The sequence below is a fragment of the Ursus maritimus genome, unplaced genomic scaffold, assembly GCF_017311325.1.
Source record: "Ursus maritimus isolate PB19 unplaced genomic scaffold, ASM1731132v1 scaffold_24, whole genome shotgun sequence".
NCBI classification, from domain to species: Eukaryota; Metazoa; Chordata; class Mammalia; order Carnivora; family Ursidae; genus Ursus; species Ursus maritimus.
Genome location: NW_024424897.1, coordinates 42,951,578 through 42,974,928, shown reverse-complemented (window position 1 = coordinate 42,974,928; position 23,351 = coordinate 42,951,578). Strand labels below are relative to the sequence as shown.

The window sequence follows — 23,351 nt, the reverse complement described above, 5'->3', positions numbered from 1 at the left end:
TGGGCCAGGGTCGTGTCTGGCTGAGCCTTGCGAGCGTCCCCCAAGATCATGGTTGTGATGCCGCCTGGTGAACGGCGGGCCCGTCCTGCAAGCGCTCCTGTCGAGGGGGCCCGCACAGCCAGACAGAAACAATGCAGGTGGTGGGAGTCTGGCGGTAGCACTCGTGAGCCCGCAGCGTTGGCCCAGGGAAGTTAACCAAGCAGGGGCCCCATCTGCAGGGGTGACTCTCAGGGGCTCAACGGGCCGGCGTAGCTCTGAGGGTCTGGGCTCTGCAGGGCAGCGTTGTCCGTTCGCCTCCCTTCACGCACCTGCCTTGCGAAGCCCCCAGACATCTCTGCCTGTTGCGGGGGTCAGTCTAAGCTTTTCCCCTGAAGACTTTGCTACTCCAGACGCGCTGCGTGGACCAGCAGCCGTGGCTGCTGACAGCGGGAATGTGTCAGAAATGCAGAGTCTCAGGCCCTTGCCCAGACCCACTGAATCCGAATCTGCATTTCAACGAACATTCCCGGCCCAGTCCTTACAGGAGGCACTGGTCTAGAACGCGGGGCTTCAACCCGGGGCAGAAAGCCGGGGACTCAGAAGAAGAGTTCAGGTTTGTAATCAGCCTGCCTGGGTGTAAAATCCACGTCCTCCATTGTCCGAGTGTCTGAAACGAAAGCACGTTCCGAGCTCTCTGTGGGTCTGCGGCCAGGCAGGTGCGTGCGGGCAGGGACACAGCACAGGCATCAGCTCGGGAGCGCCCTCTGTGCCTCAGTCTCCTCTGTCCTCCCGCCACCTGTCATGCTCGTGACTTTTTCAATGGCAAATGACCACTACTGAACTCAAACTGGCAACGGGAATTGTTTAAAAAATTCAGGCCTCGATGGTTCTATGTTTGGGGTCACTTGGCGCTGTGAACCCCTGGTCAGGGCTGCAGTCTTGTCTCAGGTGGGAGTTCATTTCCACCAAGAGACCCCAATCGGACGACCCCGGTGCCGTGCCCCGCCCGGAAACAAAACCCCAGACCTTCCCAACAAGGGCTTGAAGGCCCGTTCTGAGCTCTATTTGGCCATGACCGCTCTTCTCTTTACAGTGCAGAAGAAATAAAACGGACCAGGGCGCTGCGCTGGCGGGGGCGGCCCTGGCCAGCCGGAGGCCTCCACACTCGCACGCCCCCCCTCCTGCCGGAGGACAGGACGGTGACATCCCTGTGCTCCCAAAGCCCGGACTTGGAGCCAAGCCCCCAGGTCTCCCCACTGCCAGCCCACTTCAGATGTGAAAAGTGCGAAGAACAAATAACAGGGTTTAATCTCGTGGACACGGCTGGTGTTTGGGCTCCATGTGCACCGGCTGGCTGCTCATCTCCCCCCCCCCCCCCGCCCCTCCCGGGATCCGCCACGCGGCACACACCGCCTGTTTGAGGAAGAGCCAGCCCTGCAGACGAGACAGAGACAAGGAGAACCATGGCCAGAGAGAAGCAGCACACTCCCTGCCTGTCTGAGCACCGGGAGCCAGGACGTGGGACCTTCTCTTTTGTATTTTTCTTGGGGGGGGGTGGTGTAAAAAAACTGTTTGCATGCCTTGTGCCACATGCTTGCTGCGATCCCAGCTCAGGGGCCCAGCTGCCGCTCAGCGCCTGCCCTGGGCCCCCCTTGGGCACCCAAGATGAGCAGCTGTCTGGAGAGGGAGAGCCACGTGCATGGCAGGGGAATGCTGGTGAGGACAGGATCAGGAGCATCTCTGCTGAGAACTCTGGTCTCAGCGTGTCTCCCAGGATGGCCCAGTCTGCCTCTTGCTCCCTCCCTCCTTGTGCTGTCGCCTAGGGCCTGACCCCAGCCCTGCTCAGCCAGTGAGGAGGAGCTGAGGTCGCCTCCTGCCATAGCCCCCCTCGTGGTCTAGGCTGCACACTCGGGGCCCCGAACAGAGTGGCTCAGGTGGGGCTTGGGCTCCGGCTCCCAGCCTAGCAGCACCTGATACTCCGTGCCTTACCCTGTGCCCCTGGCCATCCACAGGCCACAAAGGCTTTCCCCGGAGGGGGCTTTGGGACCACCTCTGGGGGGAGAACTTCCCATGAGCTCCTGGGTTCTTAGCAGGGGAGTGAGCTAGAGGGTTTTTCCGAAGGTTTATTGTTGTGTTTGGGAGAGTGGGAAGCCCTGGGCTTGGGAATATACTCCCATGCCCAGAGGCAGGGGGCGACCCTATGGCCTCTCTCTCAGGACCTAATGGGACGCATAAAAGGACTGAACAGGGTCCTTTGACCTCCTACCTGGTTTCTGGCCCTGGGATTCTCCCCAAACTTCTGCTGGCACAGGCTCTGCCCACGGGGGCCTCTCCTGTGCCCACCTACCTCTCTGGCTTCAGCTCCCAGACCCTCCAGGCTTTCCCACCCTGGGAGACCCTGCCCAGCAGCCGGGGTTACTGCCCTTGATGGGACGGCATGTTCCCAGCTGTAGCCAGACTAGTCCCAGGCTGGCAAAGACTGCTTCCCCGGCACCCATTCAGGGCCCTGGTGCCTTCTCTCAGGGCCCCTGCCTGTCTCCCTGACGCTCCTCAGAGACTCCTGGGAGGGAGTCCGTTAGCACAGAGGCTCTGTCTACCAGGAGGAGTCCCAAGTGCAGCTCTGAACCTTCTAGGAGGGCCTTCGTGGCGGGGGAGGGGTGAAGGGCCCAGGGTCCCTGGGTCGATCCCTCTGGGGCCGGCATTCCTGCGTCAGTTGCCCATCTGGGGAGCATACTCCAACCTCTCCAGACCCTAAAGGAGGGGCTGGCTTTGCTTTACAGGACCTTTGAGGCCACAATAGAGATGCCTCTGTTCGGGGAGGGAGGGAGTGAGCCCAGAGGATTTGTGTCACTTGCAAAGTCAGGTCAGGCCAGGAGGTGAGTCACGAGGTCTATGGAACTGGTGGCTCATGAGCTGGTGTCTCCTGGCAGGCCCTGGGGGCCCCAGCTGCAGCACCCCAGGGAGAAGAGAGAAAGTAACCAGCCGGTTGTGGGGAAAACGATGGCCAAGGTGGGGCTCTCTCTGTGGCCTCTGTGCGCACTGACTGGCACGCACGTGCAAACCTTCCCGGGCTCCCGCGTCACACCCGCACAGACTCACGCTGTTTCACACTCAAAGCCCAGCACAGCAGAGAAAGAGAGAAGCCACTGGCAGACAGCCACAGGACAGCTGGGACATCCTTCCACGTAGGCGAGGACAACTTGGGAAACATCTAGTTGTACCAAGGACGGAGCTCAGAGGCTCCGAGGGTTTTGGAAGGAGCCTGACCCCTCTGGCGGGAGGAGCACAAGCCTGAGGACCAGGAACCCTGCAGAGATCCGACTGGGAGGGAGGGTCCCCTGACTCCCCTGCCGTCTCCCCCCACTGGCAGCCTGGCACTCCGAGGCCTCACCCCCTGCTCCCAGCTCCATCATGGGTCCCGCCGCTGGCTGCCTGAACCCAGAGTCCCCCAGCTTGGGACGCTGACACAGCCTGTCCCGCGTCCCAGGGGAAGCAGTAAGAACTACCCCTGCTCCCACCCGGCACCACACTCTCCCGTCGGCTCCTGTGTATTGCTCAGCATGGAAAGAAATAAAGCGAAAGTGCACATGCACTGTGGGCCTGCGTCTTTGTGCTGCTGGGGTCGAGGGGTCCCCAACAATAGGGGGCAGGGGAATGCACTCAGCTTGTTGGCTCCGGTTCCGGGGTCAGGGCTGGGAGCTGGGAAATGGGAAGCCTGGGCACACTCGAGGTGTTCCCCTGAGCAAGTTTGTCCTCCCCGGGCCTCAGTTTCTCCAGTGAGGAATGCCAGTCCCACCTTCCCTCGGCGGTCCTTTCTGCATCTGAACAAAGACCTCGGGAACGGAAAGAAGAGAGTGGAACCGACATGTGCTCACAGCCCGGCACATGCTGGCATCTCCCATCCTCAGGGGCCACTAGTGTTAGCCCCGGGGTCAGACTGGTAAACGGAGGCTCAGAGATGTTCAGGGACTTGTCCCAGGTCCCACTGCGCCTGGCACACAGGAGGTACTGAATAAGTGTTGAACAACCCTATCCTTGGGCTGACCCCAAGGTTGGCTTCTTGCCGCTATGCTTTGCTACCCAGAGAGGAAAGCCCTTTGGAAGGAAGGCAAGTTGCGGGGGCGGGGGATCCACTTCCCAGGCTGCAGGAGGGCAGGCCAAGCGGGGAGGTGAGTGTGGGCAGCGTGACACCCCTCCCCCTCTGGGGTTTCTTTTATAAATAAGGGCGCTAATCCCAGAACCCTCTTGACCTAGGCACCTCCCAAAGGCTCTACCTCCTAATACCATCAGCTTGAGCGGGAGGATTTCAACGTAGGCACTTGCGGGAGACACAGCTCAGACCGCGGCCGTGTGGAGGTGCTGCAGGGGTGATCACTGGGAGAGCCAAGAAGGAAGCAGCCTGGGAGTCGGAGGGAGGTCCCCGAAGGATGCTGGGCTGGGCCCCCTCCCTCTGTCCTTCCACAAACTTGTACTAAGTGTGGGGAGCTCTGATCGGATGGGGGGGCCACGAAATGTGGGGATGGGGGCTGGCGGTGCAGGCGGTGAAAGGATTCACCCGAGGCAGGACACAGGACATGGACGTTTACGGAACACACCGCGAGGGAGCAGCGGGCAGGACAGTGAGGGAGAGACGCTGGGACGAGGTGGTGGTGAAGGGGCCACAGTTACAGGGCAGCGTGAGGGAGCAGGGGAACGTGGGGAATGTTCTCCTTTTTGGTAATCTTAGGAACTGTGCCTGGTTGTACTTGGTCAGTGAGGGCCTATGGCCATTTCGAGGTGGGTCGCTTCATGGACCTGTTGGTCACTGCGGGCCTTTCTACCCCACTCAGCTTCCAGTGCTCATACCTGCTGCCTAAAACCAGTCTCTTCATGAAGCACCAGCTACACACCAGGCCTTGCACAGGGCCCTGAGGACACAAAGATGAGAAGGACAGGCTTTCTGAACCATGTGACCTTTCCTGAGGGAAAGTTCTGGAAGGAAGGAGAGAGTTCGTTGCTGGGGGAGGGTAAGAGAATGTGCCCTGAGGGCAGCAGGAAGGGCAACCTGGGACAGAGGTCAGGGGAGCCAAGAGCAGGAAGGTGGCCTCTGCCAGGAGCCTCTCATGATCTTTCCAAAGACAGTTAAAGCACCACCCGCGGATCCGGATGAAGATGAAATGCCACCATTGTAAGGCTACCAACTCAATAAGACTCAGGTGAACGGACACTTCCTACGCGTGGGCTCTGCCAGTCACAATCACACCCCTTAGTGCCTGGCTTAGAGGCCCGAAAGCATTGTTTGTCAGACACAACCCAATTCTAGAAATTTTGAACGGGAAGCGGGTACACGTGTCTTACGATCAGCAAGGGGAAGGCTAGAGCTTCCACGATGGAGGAGGCCTCACAGGACGGATGGCTGTGCCCTGGGACCAGGGGTCTGGCCTCTCTGAACCTCAACCCCCATCTGTAAAGGGGGTGATAATCTGCTCAGCACACCCACAGGCCCGATGGCCCTCCTTGGTGAAATGTGAGGGCTCGATCCATGTGGGGAGCACAGCCTGGCCCCAGCCTGGAGAGCGTCCAGGAGTCTGGGTGGTTCTCGGCCCCTGTCCTGACTCTTGAATCCCCGCTGTCCTCCAATCCCAGCCCTACCTGCCTCCCCCCCACTCCCCAACACACGATAGGAGACAACCCCTTGTGCCCCGGAAAGCTCTCTGGCTCAGGCCCCAGTCCTTTGCCTCACTGTCTGTGTCATTGTGGGCAGGCCCCTGGCCTCTCTCTGGGCCTGTCTCCTCAAGTAAAGAGTGAGCCGAGCTAGTCTAGAGCGGGCTTCTCAGTCCTGGTGCACAGTGGAATCCCCTGGGGGCTTCGGGAGATGCTGATGCCTGGCTGCCACCCTCAGAGAACCTGGTTCAAATGGTCCGGGCTGTGGCCGGAGCATCTGGATTTTTAAAGCTTTCCAGTGGTCATCCTAATGCTCTTCTGAGGTTGGGAGCCACTGGGATAGACCCCAGAGCGCTGCTACTCGGAGTGCGGTCGCGGACCATTCCATCGGCCATCAGCAGGAGCTGGCAAAAAGGCAGAAACACACCCTGACCTTGAACAAGGACATCTACCTTTGACAAGATCCCCCCCGACCCCCCACCCCGTGGTTCATTTGCACGGTAAGGTTGGGGAAGCTCCGGTCTGGACGCCTGAAGGGGAGCCGGCTAGTTTCACCTTAGCTGTACCTTCTCCAGTCTTGTATCTCCCTTCCAAAAGTAGCAACCATTTTCCTTTCTTTCTTACTACAAGGATCTGTTGTAACAAACAGAACATCTAGGCAAGACTGAGAAACAAAGGGAAGGACAGAGAGAAACCCCAGCTAAGTTCGGCAATTCACAGCAGCAGACGTCTGCACCCTTCTTCCCAGAGTGATTGCCAGTGAGGCTGCGGCCGTTTTTTGGAGGAGGTGGCCTGTGTGCTGGGGGCACGCGCGTGCGTGCGTGTGTCTGTGTGTGTGTGTGTGTGAGGAAGTCAGAGGGTCATCATGGTGGGTGTGCCCCAAAGCACCATTCCCAAGGAAGCATGAAAGTTCCCCAGCCTCTGGCCCCCCTTCCATTGTGGACCTGCTGGAACCTGCTGGGGACTGAGAAAGTCAAACAGGTGACTTAAAGATACAGCTTGGATGAAAACTTCTACTCGCAACCAGAATGAACTCTCTGGCTCTCCTGATTCTCTACCCGCCAGCCTGGGCCCTAGAGGAAGGTGGGGGGTGTCTCTTGCACCCTCATCCTGCGACAGGAATTCCTGTTCCCAGGGCTGGGTCCGTACAAGGGGTTCCTTTGTGCTGAGGGACACATGGGCCCCTCAAGGCAGAGGAGGTATGGAAATTGTAAAAAGGTCCCCTTCCTGGGTATGTCTGCAGCCCAGCTCCCGGCCTGGAGCCCTGAGGACAGCTGGGTTTCAGCAACGGATTTTGGAGACTTGCCCACAGAGGGTCTGCCCACACCGACCCGTGTATCGGGAGGGCTGTGGAGCGTCCATCCCTGGAGCCCGGGGCAGAGCCGGTCAGCGGGAAGCTGGGCCCTGCCAGGGCTTCTGCCTCCTGCATTATTGATGGGCTGCCTGGCCGTGGACATGAATAATTCATCCATCCGGGGAAGGAAGCCCTGAAGACTGCAAATTGGAGGCAGCCAGGCTCCTCCCACCTCGCGGAGCTCAGGGCTTACTCCTCTTTGCTGAATGGGCTTCCCGCGGGGCCCTGCTGAATCTCAAGTTTCTCCTCCTGCCCACGGGTGGGCCCAGGAAAGGCCCTGCAGGTTTGGGGTGGCTCTGAACCCCGCCTAACTGGTGCAGAGCTGCCTGCCGCCCCAGGAGCCAGGTGAGCACTCCTGCCCGTGCTGCTGGCTCCTCCCCTGGGACGCTAGAGTCACCGGGCCTGAGCTCACATGCTGAGCCCTTCCACGCTCTGATGAGCTGGATCCTAATGTCGTCATCCTGCCCCGTGAACAGGAGCCCTTATTGATGTTGATGCCATTTATGATAAATGGTGGCTCTTTCGTTGCTCTCCAGGTCCTGGCGCAGGGCTGAGGGCAGCAGCTGGGAAGGGGTGAGTGATGAGGAAGAAGCCTGCTTGGGGCGGGGTGCAGTCCGAGCCTCAGGGGTGTGGGGCAGGAGGTGTGTGTGTGGCGGGGGGGACGTCACAGGAATTATTCAGGATTCCTCCAGGGATTTTCCCTCTCGGACCAAACTTTTCTGAGCGACAGTCCCAGGGGCCCCAAAGCTGCTTGGGAAGAGCAGCGGGACTGCAGGGTTTGGAGTCCACAAGCTCATCCCTGACAGTGCGGATCTCAGGCTCGGTTCTGGCCCCTGTCTCCATTTAACACATACTTACGAAGGGTAACGTACAGTGTATAATCTCAGGCCAACCTCAGGTGTGCAGGAAGCTTCATTTCTCCTTTGCCCCCGTGCAGCCTGGTGGCAGAAACTTCAGCTTGGTCCGTTCAGATGTCTTTCCCCTTTCCCTGGAGATTACAACAGGCTGAGGTGTTGGGGCCGGGGTGGCAAGTCTGGGCCCTGCAGATGGCCGCGGAATTAACCCTCCCCTCTTCAGTCTCCGTTCTCGCTCCTCTGCTCCTCCGCCGTCTCCTATGCCCACGGTTGGCCCCATTGTCTCCTCACTGAATCCATTAAGACATGTTTTTGGCCAAGGCCCTCCGAACACCAGTGTACACAAGATAGGGTTCTTTTTTCTCATTTAACAAGAAGTCCAGACGTAGGCAGCCCGGGGAGGAGCAGTGCCCCCATGGGGTCATCATCCAGGTGCCTGCAGTCTTCTCCCTTCGCTATCCCAGCCTGGGGCTTTTGTCCTTACGCATTCCAGCACTCCATCTGCTGCATGGCCACAGGATGGCTGCCACGGCTCCGGCCATTCCCGCTCTCGAGAAGGAAAGGGGGAGGGTGAAAAGGGCCAAAGAAGTCTGGGTGGGCTCCTTTTTAGGAGCTTTCCTGCAAGTCCCATCTAGTGACTTCTGCTTTACATTCTTTGACCACAGTTGTGTCACATGGCTACCCCCAGCTGCAAGGGAGGCTGGAAACCCGGTCTTCTAACAGGCTATGCTGCTGCCCCAAGGAAAATCAAGGTTCTGTAAGGAAGGAAGTGAGAATGGACACTGGGCAGCAACCCGGGTTTCCTGCCACATTTGTTCTGTGGGCTACAGAAGGCTGCCCCTGGTCCTGCCTGCCCACATGCACTGGCAGGGTTTGTCTTCTCTGGGGCCCTGTTCTCCTTCCACCTGCCGAAGCAGAGGAAGACGCTCAGAGCCGCTCTGTTCTTGCATCTGATAAACCCACCCGAGAGCTGCGCTGTGTGTCCCGCTCACCACCACCACCACGGAGCTCAGCCTGGGGGAAATGGGCAAACAGGGCCCCTCCCCGCCTTTGTCACTTCCCTTCTGACCAGAGATTCTTGGGGTAAGAGCCCTGCTCTGACTCAACTGACATTTATTCTTCCAAATCTATTTCTTAAGCCCCTAGTTCTTTCAAAAGACCCGGCTTTTGAAACTCAAAAGCCAAGAACTGGGGCTCCTTTTGCTTCCTGCTTTTTCCTGGGGTTTTCCTACCTTCTGGTAAAGAATGTGAATGAGTGGAGGAAATGATGATTTGAAGAAATACAAGAACAGGGAGAAAATGTGGCTAATATTTCCAATACTCGGCCACAAATGCGCTTGTTGAAGCCCTTTCCTAGCTGCGTGAGCGGCCGAACAGGAGCAGAGCGGGCGTGATCTCTGCTCACAAGCGGCTCTCAGCCTGGGAAGGCAGAGAGACAAAGTAGACAGAGTCCGGGCTGTGTGAAGATGGGGCTAAGCAGAGGGAGCCCCAGCAGCGCTGAGGAGGGGCAGAGGGCTCCCCACGGAGCTAAAGTCTGGGCTGAGCTGAGCGTTGGCATGGGAGGAAGAGAAAGTGAGGAAGGACGTCCTAGGGAACAGCCTGAGCAAAGACCCAGAGGTCTGGAGGGGCGTGGTCTGTGCCGCAGAGGCCATCAGGCTGTTGGACAGCCTGCGCGGGGTGAGAGCGGACAGGTGGGGAGGACCAGACCGATCACAGGAGGCCTGGCAGCTGCTGCCTGCATCCAGGACCCCATCCTTGCAGACGTTTGTTGTTTCTTGCTTCTGTCTTAAGTGGAGCCTGTCCCTAACTACACCGTCTCTCCAGTAGCAAGGCCTGACTTCTCACTGACTATCTGCTCTTCAAGGGCCAGATCGGAAGCAGATGCTCCCTTCTCATTGCTCGACTGCGTTCGTCTCCCCGAGGGTGCTAAGACGAAGAGCTAAGACGAACAACATGAAAACCAGCATCATTATTATTACTACTACTAGTATGTGCAGCTAGCTGGCAGTTAGTAATTGCTGAAAAGTACAAGCTTCTTTCTTGCTTTGAAACAGTATTTGCGACATACCGTCAGACTCGACACTTTTCTTTCCTTATCACCCAATGTGAATCATAAATAAAACGTATTGAGAAATCCTCTAAATTGGAGATTGGCAAACTCTTTCTGTAAGGGGCCAGAGAGTAACCCTAAAGGAGCCATAGATAAACCAGAAATGAATGAGTATGGCCGGGTTCCAATAAAACTTTATTTACAAAAACATGCAGTGGACTGGAATTGCCCCATGGGTGGTAGTCTGCCCACCCCTGCTCTAAACCCACTCAATATATCAGTTTCTGTGGCAGAGACTAGCTTTTTCTTTTGGCATGGGCCAAGGTCTAGGTGGGAAAGCGCTGGGTTCATGATATAGCAATGTCGGGAAGGCCGGTTACTGGGCGATTAATCCTTATTATAGGTAAATCAGTGACAGCGGAGGGGTGTCTTGATTGCTCATTCTATGATGATAAAACCCATCATAAACACCTGTTAAAGAAGAAGGAAGGGAAAGTCAGATGATCAGTTTCTGTATTGGAAATAAACATGGACTCTAATTCCAAAAGGTGTTACCGCAAACTCCCACGTGCCAGGACGTGGGGTGGGAACAGGAGGTGAGGGGGAGGAAGGAAATGCAACCTCTGTGTGTCAAGGAGCTCCTGGGGCCTCCAGGGAGGTGTGGGGAGCCAACCATCTGCTGGAGACACAATGACCGCCCAGTAGGGAGACAACGAGGCAGGCAGGGTGACAGACCTTGATCCCATGGCTGGGAAAGGGGTCGACAGAAAAGGGTTCTATCGTCAAATAGATCAGGAAAACACTGAATTAAATAAGACTAAGTACAGGCGCTTGACTGGGGGACCTCTCACAGCCTTGATTATGCCGACCTGCAACAGGAATCTCCCCAGGAGAGGCTAGAGATGCAGTAGTTCCTAAAATTAATGCACTGCCAAGCCCTTTCTTTGAGGAGCATTTTCTTGCAAACCTACTTTACATTTGCAGAGCTGAACATTTCCCTGTGTTATTGAAGACTCTTTGTAACATCCTCTTTAGTAGCTGTGTAATATGTATAAGCCATCATTTATTTATTTGCTTATCTTTTCTCCCATTGCTGGGCATGGCTCAGCAAGGTTGCATGGCTCCCGGCCCCCCCCAGGCCACGAGGCCTGGCAGCCAGAAGCCTCTTTCTCCCATCGCATTTGCCTGTGGGGGCAAAGTGGGTGGCAGAAGTCAGGAGCTGGAGAGGTGGGTGGCTGGGGGTTGATCAGCCCACATTCTTGCCTCAGTTTCCTCCCACGTCTCCAAAGTTCCTCCACTTGTTTTCCCTGGATGGAGAATTTTCTTCTATGCATGTCTTAATTTGCTTTGAATTCTACATTCCTCAAGGACATTTTAACAGGGATCCCCTTGTGCACAGTTGCCTGTCAGAGGCTGAGGTTTCCGGGTGAGAGGAGACCTGGTCTTCCTGGGACCCTTCCAGGAACGCAGCGAGCAGGAGTGTGTGTGGCCCGAGGACCAGCGTCCCAGGGGCCTGTCAGGCACCACGCTGTCAGCAACCCTCCTCCACGAGAACTTGGTGTTGCCTGGCCCGTGCAATCTTCACTCTTTAACATTTTTTTAAACATAAACACGATACAAGTTATACACCCCGAACTGAAATCAGCAGGCACCCCCGGGGAGGGGAGAGAGGCGGGCTCCCAGTTTTTCATCCACAGCCTTCGTATCCTCAGACTCGTACAACAAGCACTTATTTTGTATTACTCTCGCCATCTATAATTTAATTTTTTAAAATAGGAATGTGGGAGAGAGGAAACAATCTTCCCCATAATCCATTAGCTGAAGCAATCAATGTGAATACCTGAGCGTTTTTCTTCCAGGCTTCCAGAAAGGAATTTGTTTTCGATACACAGCAAGTTGCTCGATAGTAAAGGGCTCAGCTCCGGGCTCTTGGCGCTGGAGCTGCGTCCCACAGGGATTAAGTAGCAACCCCCCAGCAACTGCCCGCAAAACTGCCCCCTCACGCACGCCAGCCTCACCTGACTGAAAGGACACACAAAATAGCACAACACGGGTGGGATGGGGTGGCTATTTTCAGAGGGGCTGGAAGCCCAGAGACGTTCTCTCTCTCTCCTTGGACTGACTGGGCCGATCTCCAGAAAACCTCCCTCCCTTGGTCTGGGCATGGCCTCGGGGGACCTCCCCAGGCTTTACTTCTTCCGACCTTTGCTTCGGATTCAATTCTTGTTCTTGGCCCTCGCCCTAGAACTGGATGCTTCGGTCTGGCGCTCGTCTCGAATCTTCTCTCAGCCCCTGCCCCAGTTTCCCTTTGCCGGAGCCCTGCCCTCCCACTGGTCCAGCTGGAGGCAGATACATACAGCACCTCCTTCTTCCCCTGCTGAGGTCAGAGGCCCTTGTCTATTTGCCAAGCTTTCAGAGGGCCTGTGGCCATAGCAAGATGTCCACACAAAGGACAACTTGGGCTCTGGAAAGTCCATGTCATGGGATTCAACCTGGATGGGCCCTTGTGGTTTCCTTATGCCCCCTTGAACCACCTCGTAGCTCTCCCCAAACCCATCTATCTGTGGCGGCTTTGGGAAACTGAGGGAAGTCCCAGGCCAGGCTCCCTCTAGGGTCTCAGGCCATTCCCTGGAGAGGGAGCCACGCGGTTCCACGTTGGGCCAGCTCCCCCTCCCAGAGGAACCAAGCACGATGAACTCATGTTTTGATCGTGGCCCGTGGGAGCTGCTCTTGTGTCGGTTAAACAGGCGCCGAGGAGACCGACTTCGGCTCCCTGTGCAGCAGGTTTCATTATAATGACGACAGCATAAAAGGTGGGGGGAAACAGGGAAAAACCCCTCACCAGCCCCCTTCCCTGCTGGGTGTGTACGGACTCCCTTGTGACTTCTCTCTCTCTGCGTGACTTCTCGGGAGTGTGCAGTGGTTTCTTCCTTCCTTAATTTCATTCTGATTACAAAATTAATACAACTTCATTGGGACAGACTTGGAAAATGCAAAAAGTGTAATGAACAAGGCCGAAATGTCCTGAAATTGCATACTCTTGTCGCTGACTCTCACATTCAGCAGGCTTACCGTCAGTACAGCACTCACCATCCTCTGAATTCATCTTACTGATTTATTCGTCTCCTTGTTTACTGTCGATTTCTCCCCCACCGCAATCTTAAATCTTTTTACTTTTATTTTTTTTTAAGATTTTATTTATTTATTTGAAAGAGTGTGAGAGAGAGCACGGGCAGGGGGAGCAGCAGGCAGAGGGAGAAGCAGGAGCCTGATGTGGGGCTCGATCCCAGGACCCTGGGATCATGACCTGAGCTGGAGGCAGACGCTTAACCGACTGAGCCACCCAGGTGCCCCTCATCTTCTCCTCCTCCTCCTCCTTCTCTTTCTTCTTCTTCTTCTTTCTTCTTCTTCTCCTTCTCCTTCTCCTTCTTCATTTGCTGCCAGCTTTTTGTTTGGTTGGCTGTGTGCACACAGTGTATACAAGTTGAGTTGCACAGAAGCCCAGAAGTCTGTCCTCAGTCGGTCTTGTACCCAGTTAATACCCAGGGCCCAGGAAAAGGCAGGGCACATAGGAGGTGCTTTATTGCACATCTGATGAATGAATGAATGAATGAATGAATGGCAATGTGTAGGTTTTCACTCAGTTGTGATCACCCACAGGAGAGGGTAATAGTTCACCAATTGTATGATACTCCCACCACTTCAAATGAAATCTGTCAGTTGCACTTGCTAATTAAAAATAAATTTCCCCACCTCTCTGCGTCTTTGCTCTTTCCAAACCAAAACGTATCTCAGGGCGGCTTTTGAGACGACAGTTGCCCCACTGTCTCCCACCAGCAACGGCTCACAAGAGTGATGCAACACAACGGCTCCCGACAGTCTGTAGTTTAAGATCCAGTGAAGGCTCTTTCCCAGCTGCCACCTCTGAGGCCGTCAGTCTTTTTCCTGGTCACCCTACCCATCAGCCCTTACGAAACAAAAATACGAGACCTTGCATGGATTTAACTTCACAGGCCAAACCATTGTTGTAATGAGAGGCCTTACAGTTTTCAACTCCAGATTGCTGCTCATGTTTTTGGAGTTTCTGGGGAGTCTGTTCCTAAGAGTTTTCTCCAGCCCAGTTCTGGCCCCAGTGGTAGCTCTGACTGGCCCACCTCGTCAAGGGCAAAGTCCTGCCTGCCCAAGGGGCCTCCTTGAGAAACGCACGCCCCAGCACCTGTAGTCCAGAGAGCCCTCTGCCCCAGGATGCTTCCCTTGCTCAGAGGAGTCTCCCCAGGGCAGATCAGGGGTGCGGGGAGGTGGGGGGTATGGTTGGGGGAAGCTGAGCCCTGGAGGCTCATTCTCAGGAGGATACTTGGTCCTGCAGGAGAGAAACCACTTCCCTTGAGCCTTTTCCCACTTCAAAGAAGGAATTCAATGAGGCAGAAATTAAGAAAAGCCTCCATGTAGAGACACGGGCATGTGTTTGGAGAGAACAGACATGAAGAAGTCACCCCCTTTACGGATGGTTAGTAGAGGGTAAACAGGTAACACACAGACGAGTTAAATAGCAAACTGCAGATTTTCACTTTCACTAAAACCTTCAGTCTCCTGGGACGTCTGGGTGGCTCAGTCGGTTAAGCATCTGCCTTCGGCTCAGGTCATGATCTCAGGGTCCTGGGATCGAGTCCCGCATCGGGCTCCCTGCTCAGCAGGCAGTCTGCTTCTCCCTCTGCCTGCCTCCCCCCTGCTTGTGCTCTCTCTCTCTCTGACAAATAAATAAAATCTTAAAAAAAACAACTTCAGTCTCCTTCTTAATGCCAGTTACCTGGGGACAAATCATGAGATCCTCCATTCCACTCCCAGAAGCTCTATTTTAGATAACAAATCACATTCAACTAACATTTACTGAACATCTACTATGTACCACTTACTTTCACATATACTATCTCACTTGATCCCTGTGACAAGCTCTTTTAAAGAGGAATTAGTTTTCCCATTTTACAGATGAGAACGCAAAGGTGTATAAATGTCCAAATGACTGTGATTACACACAGCCAGGAGCTCTGCAGAGTGAAAATGACATCTTTGGCTTCTACCCTGACAGCAGAGACTCTCTCCTCAGTTTTAAGCCCACGGTGTTTATTCTTCATTCTTAATTGTGGTAAAATTCATGTAACATAAAATTGACCATCTTACTCATTCTAAAAAATGGAATGCTTCATGAATTTATACGTCATCCTTGCATGGGGGACGTGCCAATCTTCCCTTATGCCAATTTTAGTCTACACGCTGCCACAGCAAGCACCCATCTCACTTATTTTTACACGTACGTTCAGTAAGTACCGTTAAATACATTCACATCCTTGCAGCCACCACCACCGTCCATCTCCAGAACTCCTTTCATCTTGCAGAACTAAAACTCTGCACCCATTAAACACTAACTCCATGTTGCCCCCACCCCCTTGAGTCCCCTGGCCACCAAGTATTTTCTATTCTATGTTCTGTCTCTAAGAGTTTGACTGCTCTAGGTGCCTCCTATAATATGTGGCATCATACAGTATTCGTCTTTTTGTCGATGACTTCTCTCAGCCTAATGTTCTCAAGGTTCAGCCATGCTGTTGCATGTGTTAGGACTTCCTTCCTTTTTAGGGCTGAAACCGGACATACATAACACATTTTGTCGATCCATTCATCATCCATCAATAGATACTTGGGTTTCCTCCGCCTTTTGCTTATTGTGAATAGTGCTATGAACACCAGTGTACACATAACTCTTAGAGACCCTGATTTCAATTCTTTGGGGCACACACCCAGAAGTGGAGTTGCCGGATTCTACGCAAATTCAGACTGACAACGCCAAGTGTTGGTGAGGCTGTGGAAGAACTGGAATATTCATACATTGTTGGTGGGAATGGAAACTGGTACAATCACTTTGGAAAACTGTGACAGTATATCCTAAGGCTAAGTATTCTAAATATACGTGTAAACTTATAATCCAACAACCCTCCTCCTCGGTATACATAACCAGCAGAAAAGTGTACATATGCGTCCCAAAACCTATGTTCAAGAATGTTCAGAGCAGGGGCGCCTGGGTGGCGCAGTCGTTAAGCATCTGCCTTCGGCTCAGGGCGTGATCCCAGAGTCCTGGGATTGAGCCCCATATCAGACTCCTCCGCTAGGAGCCTGCTTCTTCCTCTCCCACTCCCCCTGCTTGTGTTCCCTCTCTCACTGGCTGTCTCTCTCTGTCAAATAAATAAATACAATCTTAAAAAAAAAAAAAAGAATGCTCAGAGCAGCCCATTTTGTAGGAGTTCCACACTAACAGTTCTCCATCTACAGTACTGTTATTACACAGAATGTGGGTATTCATACAAAGAAATGCTCCAGAGCAAGAGCGTTAGAATCACCTGGAGGGCTTGTTAAACCACTGACTGCTGGGCTCCAGCTGTCTGTCCCCTGCCACCACACAGAATGGATCTCACATTTCTCCCCCTTAGCTGCTCTTACCATTGTTGAAGATGGCTGCCAGCCGCCACCCCCAAGTATTCTCTCCTCCCCCACATCAGCAAGAGCGGGGACTGGAGAAGCATAAGAGGCCTGCTTTCTGGCCATTAGTACAAACACAAAAATCTCTCTTCTGTCAGGTCAGCCCTGCACCCCTGGATTTGTTGATATGCTTATGAACGTTACCTCTCATAACTGATGATTAGTGCATAATTATGACATAATTATGGTGCCCACCTTTATCCTTGTTTTGTAGTGAAGGAAATGACCATTAGCTGGATTAATTGCAAGGTCCTGCTGCTAGACAAAAGTAGAGAAGAGATTCAAACCCACATCTTCTGACTCTGGGTCTAATGTCTCCAGAATGCAAGGCATGCTCCTCCCTTTTCTCCATCTATCCAGGGTCTACCAAGTTCCAGCTCTAAGGCGAGGCCCCCTTTCTCCAGGAATCAAATACTGCGACCCGCAGCAAGATGGTTTTGCCTGCTGTGACTACAGTATTGTTTAGCTACTAATGTGCTTCTGGGTATTAAAATCTCAGCCCTGAAAGAGCTCCTTTAGGCAGTGTCTGCTGTTTCTGTGGCTAATTGACTGTCTAGGGAGGGGGATGCAGCTGTTGTGAAATGCTGATCTTTTCACCCTAATCACTAGGAGCGAGCTAGGATACTGTTTCCTCTGTGTATCAGCATTTCTGAAACAGCTGCTTATGACTTTGGCAGAGCAAGTGGGAAGTGGGGACTCCCTGAGAGCAGCCTGTGGCCTAAAGAGATTCAGCACCAAGGGCAGCGACTCAAGCCCCACCAGAGGAGTGAAAAGCCATAGAGCAGAAGTTCTCAGTCCTGGCTGCTAGTAGAAATAATCTAGAGAGCTTAAAAAAAAAATTCCAATGTCTGGGCTCCGCCGTAAGTACAATTGGGGTAGATCTGACATATGTATATGTTAAAACCCCTCTTTCCCAAGTGGTTCCAGTAGGCAACAAGGATTGAGAACGGTCATAGCAACGAGCCAACAAATAGGAGGGTGAGTGTTCCAAAGAACAGGCAGTGACCATGAGACTACAATTTTATTTATTTATTTTCATTTTTATTTTATTATTATTTTTAAAGATTTTGTTTATTTATTTGAGAGAGAGAGAACGAGCAACAGGGAGGGGCAGAGGGAGAGAGAGAGAGAAAGAAGCAGACTCCTCACTGAGCAGGAAGCCCAATGTGGGGCTCGATCCCAGGACCCAAGATCATGACCTGAGCTGAAGGCAGACGCTTAATTGACTGAGCCACCCAGGTGCCCCTTATTTATTTATTTTTAAAAGACTTTTTTATTCATTTGAGACAGAAAGTGAGCACACAGGGGGAGGGGCAGAGGGAGAGCGAGAGAGAGAATCTCCAACAGACTCCCTGCTCAGTGTGGAGCCCAAAGCAGGGCTCAATCCACCACCCTGAGGTCATGACCTGGGCCCAAATCAAGAGCTGGATGCTCAACTGACTGAGCCACCCAGGTGCCCCGAGACTTAGAGTTTTAAATGAAACCTTCCAGGGGAGGTCCTTTAGTTCTTCGAAGCCCTTCTTTCTTGAAAACCATTCTCGGCTGACTTTAAAAGGGCAAGTGCTCCTCTCTCTACTCTGGCATCCTCCTCCTTGGCATCCCTTTTGTTTATATCCACGAGAAATAGCCCAGACATTCTTCATGGAGAATTGGAGCGCTCAACTAGGTCCAATTCAAAAAACAAACACACACGCACCCAGAAAGAGGCCAAGAGGCTGCACATGTCTTGAGAATTGGCAGAATGTTTCCTTCTTTCAAGATTTTTAAGAAGAAAAATCAAGTGTTGTTCAGTTACCTATAATGGGGTAATAACTGGAAACCACTCTAGAGTTAAAAAAAATAGGGTGTTGGTGGAGCGCCTGGGTGGTTCAGTCAGTTAAGCGTCTGGCTCTTGATTTCAGCTCAGGTCATGATCTCAGGGTCGTGGGATCAAGCCCCGTGTCGGGCTCCACTCTGGGTATGGAGACTGTTTGGAATCATCTCTTCCTTTCCCTCAGCCCCTCTCTCCCGCTTGTGCTCTCTCTCTCAAAAATAAATAAATAAAACAAAAAGTTTAAAAAATAGGGTGTTAGTTATATTTGTATAAGTAAACAATGAGAAGCTGCATATGTCTGCATAATGAAATTCAGTGTGGCCACTGCAAAGTATGCTGCTTATGAAAAAGTACTGATATGGAAGCTGTGTATGATCTAGTCCGTGAAAAAATCTGACAATATGTACCACATGATCCCAACTTTAAAAAAAATCTATGCACGTAAGTGTTCATAGATTTCAAAAATGAAAAACATTTCAAGTGTTAGCTGTTATCATAGGATGTTGGTGAAGCAGGGAATTTTTATTTTCTTTAAATTCTTCTATTTGATCCTTATTTCCATAATAAATGCACATTTCTTTTGTTGGGAAAAAAGTAATACAAAAACCCTTAGATACTGAACCAGTGAATTGATCCATAAGAATTTCCCATTTTCAATAGAGGAATACAGGGAGCTTTAGGTTGAAATAAAATGTCAATGACATTCAAATAATGACAACAATGCAGATCCTTGCCTACAATAAAGAACTTCTTTAAGGCAAATGTCCATGCTTCCTCTGAGTTAAATATTAATCTGATAGAGGCCAGCCCAGCCTAGGAGATGAACTTAAGTTTATGTGAAATTTTTATGAACTAATTAGTGGGTTGGATCAAAGAGCAGGACCAGGATAGAGTCACAAAGAGGTCTTAGAAGATAAAACATTTCTTACTAATTCACTGCTTTCTTAAAAGGACATGAACTTGGACGAGGCAGTCACCTCCCTTGGATCAGAACACCTACAAATCCAAGTCATGTCCTAGGTGGGAAGCAGGGCTGGAAGCAGAAAGCAGGTTGTAGGATGGAAACTTCACCAAATCTTTGATCACGAGCAAGGTGGGAGAGCCAGTCTTGGGCTTTCTTTCCATAGGCCAGCTTCTGCAGGGAAGGAGGGGAAATGAACAAGGTGGAGCAATATTCACTTAAACATAAATACAAATAGGGGCGCCTGGGAGGCTCAGTCAGTTAAGTGTCTGCCTTTGGCTCAGGTCATGATCTCAGGGTCCTGGGATCGAGTCCTGCATCGGGCTCCCTGCTCAGCGGGGAGTCTGCTTCTCCCTCTGCCTGCCGCTCCCCCTGCTTGTGCATTCACACTCTTTTTCTCTCTCTCTCAAATAAATAAATCAAATCTTTATAATTAAAAATCCCCCCAAAAACATGAATACCAAGCCCCGCGTGATGGGGTCTTCGAGGAGTCCCGGCCCAGACGGCAGCATTGCCACTGGTGTGCCACCACAATGATTAAATATGAGGCGATGTAAAAAGCTCATGGTTCCATTAACACTCCAGTGCTCCAATCTCCTACCGGTGTGGAGTTTCGAAGTGCTCTTGGCTAAACGGAACAGTCTCCATCCACCCATTGTAAAACATGGTTTCGATACTGACATTTTTCTAAGCAGCCTACTTCCCTTTATAAAAAATGTAACCAGTTATAAGATGCACATACACAGCGAGAGATGAAGAGTCCTTCTCGACTGCCACCTCCACATACAGAGACAGGTGCGTGAGCGTTCACGGCAGGCTTATTGGTCATTGTAATCGGTCCCAAACTGGAAACAACCCAAATGTCCAACAACAGAGAAGTGAGTGAGCACCTTGCACTACATTCATACTCATGCGTATCATTTTCCCCACTTACCACATCTTGGAGATCACTCCGTTTCAGTACATAGTAAATTACCTTCTTTTTAACAGCTGAAGAGTATTCCATGATATAGATTTACATAATTGATTTAGCCATCTTCCCTCCGATGGACATTTAGGCTACTTACAGTCTTTTACAATCAATGCTGCTATGAACATCCCTATTTATACATCTTTTTGCACCTATAAGATTGATTCCTAGAAGTGGAATTGCTTAGTCCACGTTTATATTATGATTTTGATAAATTGCCCCATTTCTCTCACTGGCTCAAGTCCTGGCTGCTCTGAAATGGCGGGGACAGTCCCTCCATGGATTAAAGGGGCTGCGAGCAGCTCTCTGAATTCACAAAGTGGGATTTCCTTGGGGGTCACGCTCCTGTGCGCTGGTAGTGCAGTCCTGGCTTGTAGTTACTCTTCGGTACGAAGCTCTCTTTGGCAATGGATCGTCTTGAGCTAGTTGTGGGAAATCAGGCACCTACTCTGCCTGCCTGATCACAGGGAAAGGAAAGTGAAGGGCTGGGCTGCTGTAAGACGGGGAGGTGGCCGCTCCTGAAGACGGCCTAGCATCTGCTGACATTCACTTCCAAGCGCGACGGCCACTACGATGGCAACTGGATCCTTCCACTTACCTCTCCCTCTCTTTCTCTTCCTCAGTAATTATCGAGCACCTACTATGTTTGCTGATAAACGTGCGGGAGCGTGAAGGAAAAGAGGCACGGAGGAAGGGCAGGTCAGAAGTCTTCCCCGAGGAAAGGCCATTTGAATAGATTTTTTTTTCTTTTTTAAAAAAATTGAGGTGAAATTCCCACAACACAGATCACTTTATTTTATTTTTTATTTTTTTAAGATATTGTATTTATTTGAGAGAGAGTAAAAGCGAGAGAGATCACAGAGGGAGAGGGAGAAGCAGATTCACCTCTGAGAAGAGAGCCCAAGGCAGGACCCTGGGATCATGACCTGAGCCAAAGGCAGATGCTTAACAGACTGAGCCACCCAGGCGTCCCAATGCAGATCTTTTTTTTTTTTTTTTAAGATTTTATTTCTTTATTCATTCGACAGAGATAGAGACAGCCAGCGAGAGAGGGAACACAAGCCGGGGGAGTGGGAGAGGAAGAAGCAGGCTCCCGGCGGAGGAGCCTGATATGGGGCTCGATCCTATAACGCCGGGATCACGCCCTGAGCCGAAGGCAGACGCTTAACCGCTGTGCCACCCAGGCGCCCCCAGTGCAGATCATTTCAAAGTGCAGCGTTCAATGGCATTAGTACAGTCACATCATTGTGCTCCCACTACCTCTATGTGGTTCTGAAACAGTGCATCACCCCAAAAGAAACCCCATACCATCAAGCAGTGACTTCCCACAGGCAGGGTTTTCAAACAAGGAGGACGTGTTTCACTGGCGGGCTTGGAAAGGAGGCCATTCCAAAGGAGGAACTTTACAAAGCCCTTGGCACATCAAGTCACCCGGGACGGTGACAACGTGTGTGCCACGGGGCTAAGGAAGGGACGGGGTGAAGCAGGAGGGAAAGGAGGACGAGGGGCCGTGAAGATCACGTGTGCCAGCTCTGTCCTATAAGCTGCTGGAGCCAGTCAAGGGCGGTGAGGAGGCATCGGTGGTTAGGGGGCCTCTTTGAGTGATCTTCATCCCTGGAGGGATGCTGTCAACTTTAACACGAATTCAGGTCGAGCCAGGGTTTCTCAACATTGGCGTTCCTGGCGCTTGGGGCTGGGTGATTCTTTGCCATGGGCAGGGGCACAAACCGCCACAGCTGTGACAACCAAAGATGTCTCCAGACACTGCCAAATGTCCCCCGCGGGAGGGGCCTGGGAGGGTTCCGACTCTGTACTCTCCAGTCCTAAGGAGTGGGCAGACCACGGGTGCTCCGGGAGGCCCTGCTTCTGGGCTGTATGGAGACAACAGGACACCCGCAGGACGACCGCTGAGAGCTGGGATGTGGGTCCTGAGCTTCGACACACAGCAAATCAGCGTTAAAACTCTGTGGCATTTTTGGTTTTTGTTGTTGTTTTTAAATTCCTTCCTCCACTTCCTCAACCGCACTGAATGCCTACCTTGCGCCCGGTATTGAGGTTACTGCCAGGGGAGGAGCTCCTGCGGGAGTCAGCAGCTCGTTCCTTCACCTCACCAACCCCACAGAGGACCCCTCTACAGTCTGTGTCTGAGAGAGGGGCGTCCTATCCTGGAGGGGGGCGGAAGGCGGAAGGTGGGCAGACCGAGGGGGCTGTGGGCGCATGCCGCCGACTGGGAGCGGGGGTGGCCCCTGTATCAGCTGGGCCTCTGCCGGCCCACTGCCAGTGTCCCCCGCCCTCACAGCGCTCCCAGCTCAGGGAATGGCCGTGGTTTGGGCTGCACCGGGGAGGCTGAACCCCGGCCCCAGGAGATCTTTGGCAAAGATCCCTGTGCCCAAAGGTGACATGGAGGCAAAGCGGCCGGTGGCTTCAAGGACAACGATGTGCGCTCAGATAGTGAACATATCAGTGGGGTTCAGTGTGGATCAGAGTGCCTGTCCGCAGCGTTCTGGGCATTGAAAGACTGGAAGCTTTGCACACCGCAGAGGCAAATCATGACCAAGATTCTTTTTTTTTTCTTTGTTTGCTAGGCCCCAGCGGATGGAGCTCTGAGTCAGGTTTAACTGAACGCAGAAGAGTTGCGTGACAGTTTCTGCATACAGTTCATGCACACGATATTAAGGAACAGAACACTGCCCTGGCTCCCCAGGGACGTGCGGTCTAACGGAAAACTCCCTGCCCCCCACATTATTTCTTGAGAACATTCTGAGGAATTTTGTACCATTGTTACCTTTTACTTGATTCAATCTCTACAACTGTGTGAAGTTGCTAGAGTCCATTTTGCAGATGAGAAAACTGACCGAGGGGCGCCTGGGTGGCTCAGTGGGTTAAGCTTCTGCTTCCGCTCAGGTCATCATCCCAGGATTCTCGGATCGAGCCCCATGGCGGGCTCCTTGCTTGGTGGGGAGCCTGCTTCTCCCTCTCCCTCTGCTCCCCTGCTTGTGCTCTCTCTAATAAATAAATAAAATCTTAAAAAAAAAAAGAAAAGGGCAGCTGAACCGAGGGCGGTTTAGTGACTTTGCCCGTGGCCTACAAGCGTCCGATCGGGCTGCACAATACAGCCCCGCAGCCTGCCGCTCACAAGGCACAAGGCAGCGATCCTTCGGCAAAGGGCGGCTGATAGCTATGGGGCTGGGGGGGGGGG

General features: G+C 52.6%; 1 protein-coding gene and 1 non-coding gene across 4 annotated transcripts in view; one reads left to right on the top strand and one right to left on the bottom strand.

Moving 5' to 3' along the window:
- Positions 1-23,351, top strand: part of TRARG1 (trafficking regulator of GLUT4 (SLC2A4) 1) — a 183,540-nt gene that overhangs the window by 13,347 nt on the left and 146,842 nt on the right. The window contains exon 3 of one of the 3 annotated variants that reach the window (XM_008695314.2): positions 22,738-23,043. The exons of the other annotated variants lie outside the window; for them this stretch is intronic. Coding sequence (XP_008693536.1) covers positions 22,738-22,793 — 56 coding nt within the window. The 3' untranslated portion in view covers positions 22,794-23,043. Of the gene's footprint in view, positions 1-22,737; positions 23,044-23,351 lie in introns of those variants that run through there. 3 annotated transcript variants of the gene reach the window in all.
- On the bottom strand, positions 15,065-15,167 carry LOC121105132. The gene has a single exon (XR_005837559.1). It is a non-coding gene; the product is annotated as a U6 spliceosomal RNA (small nuclear RNA).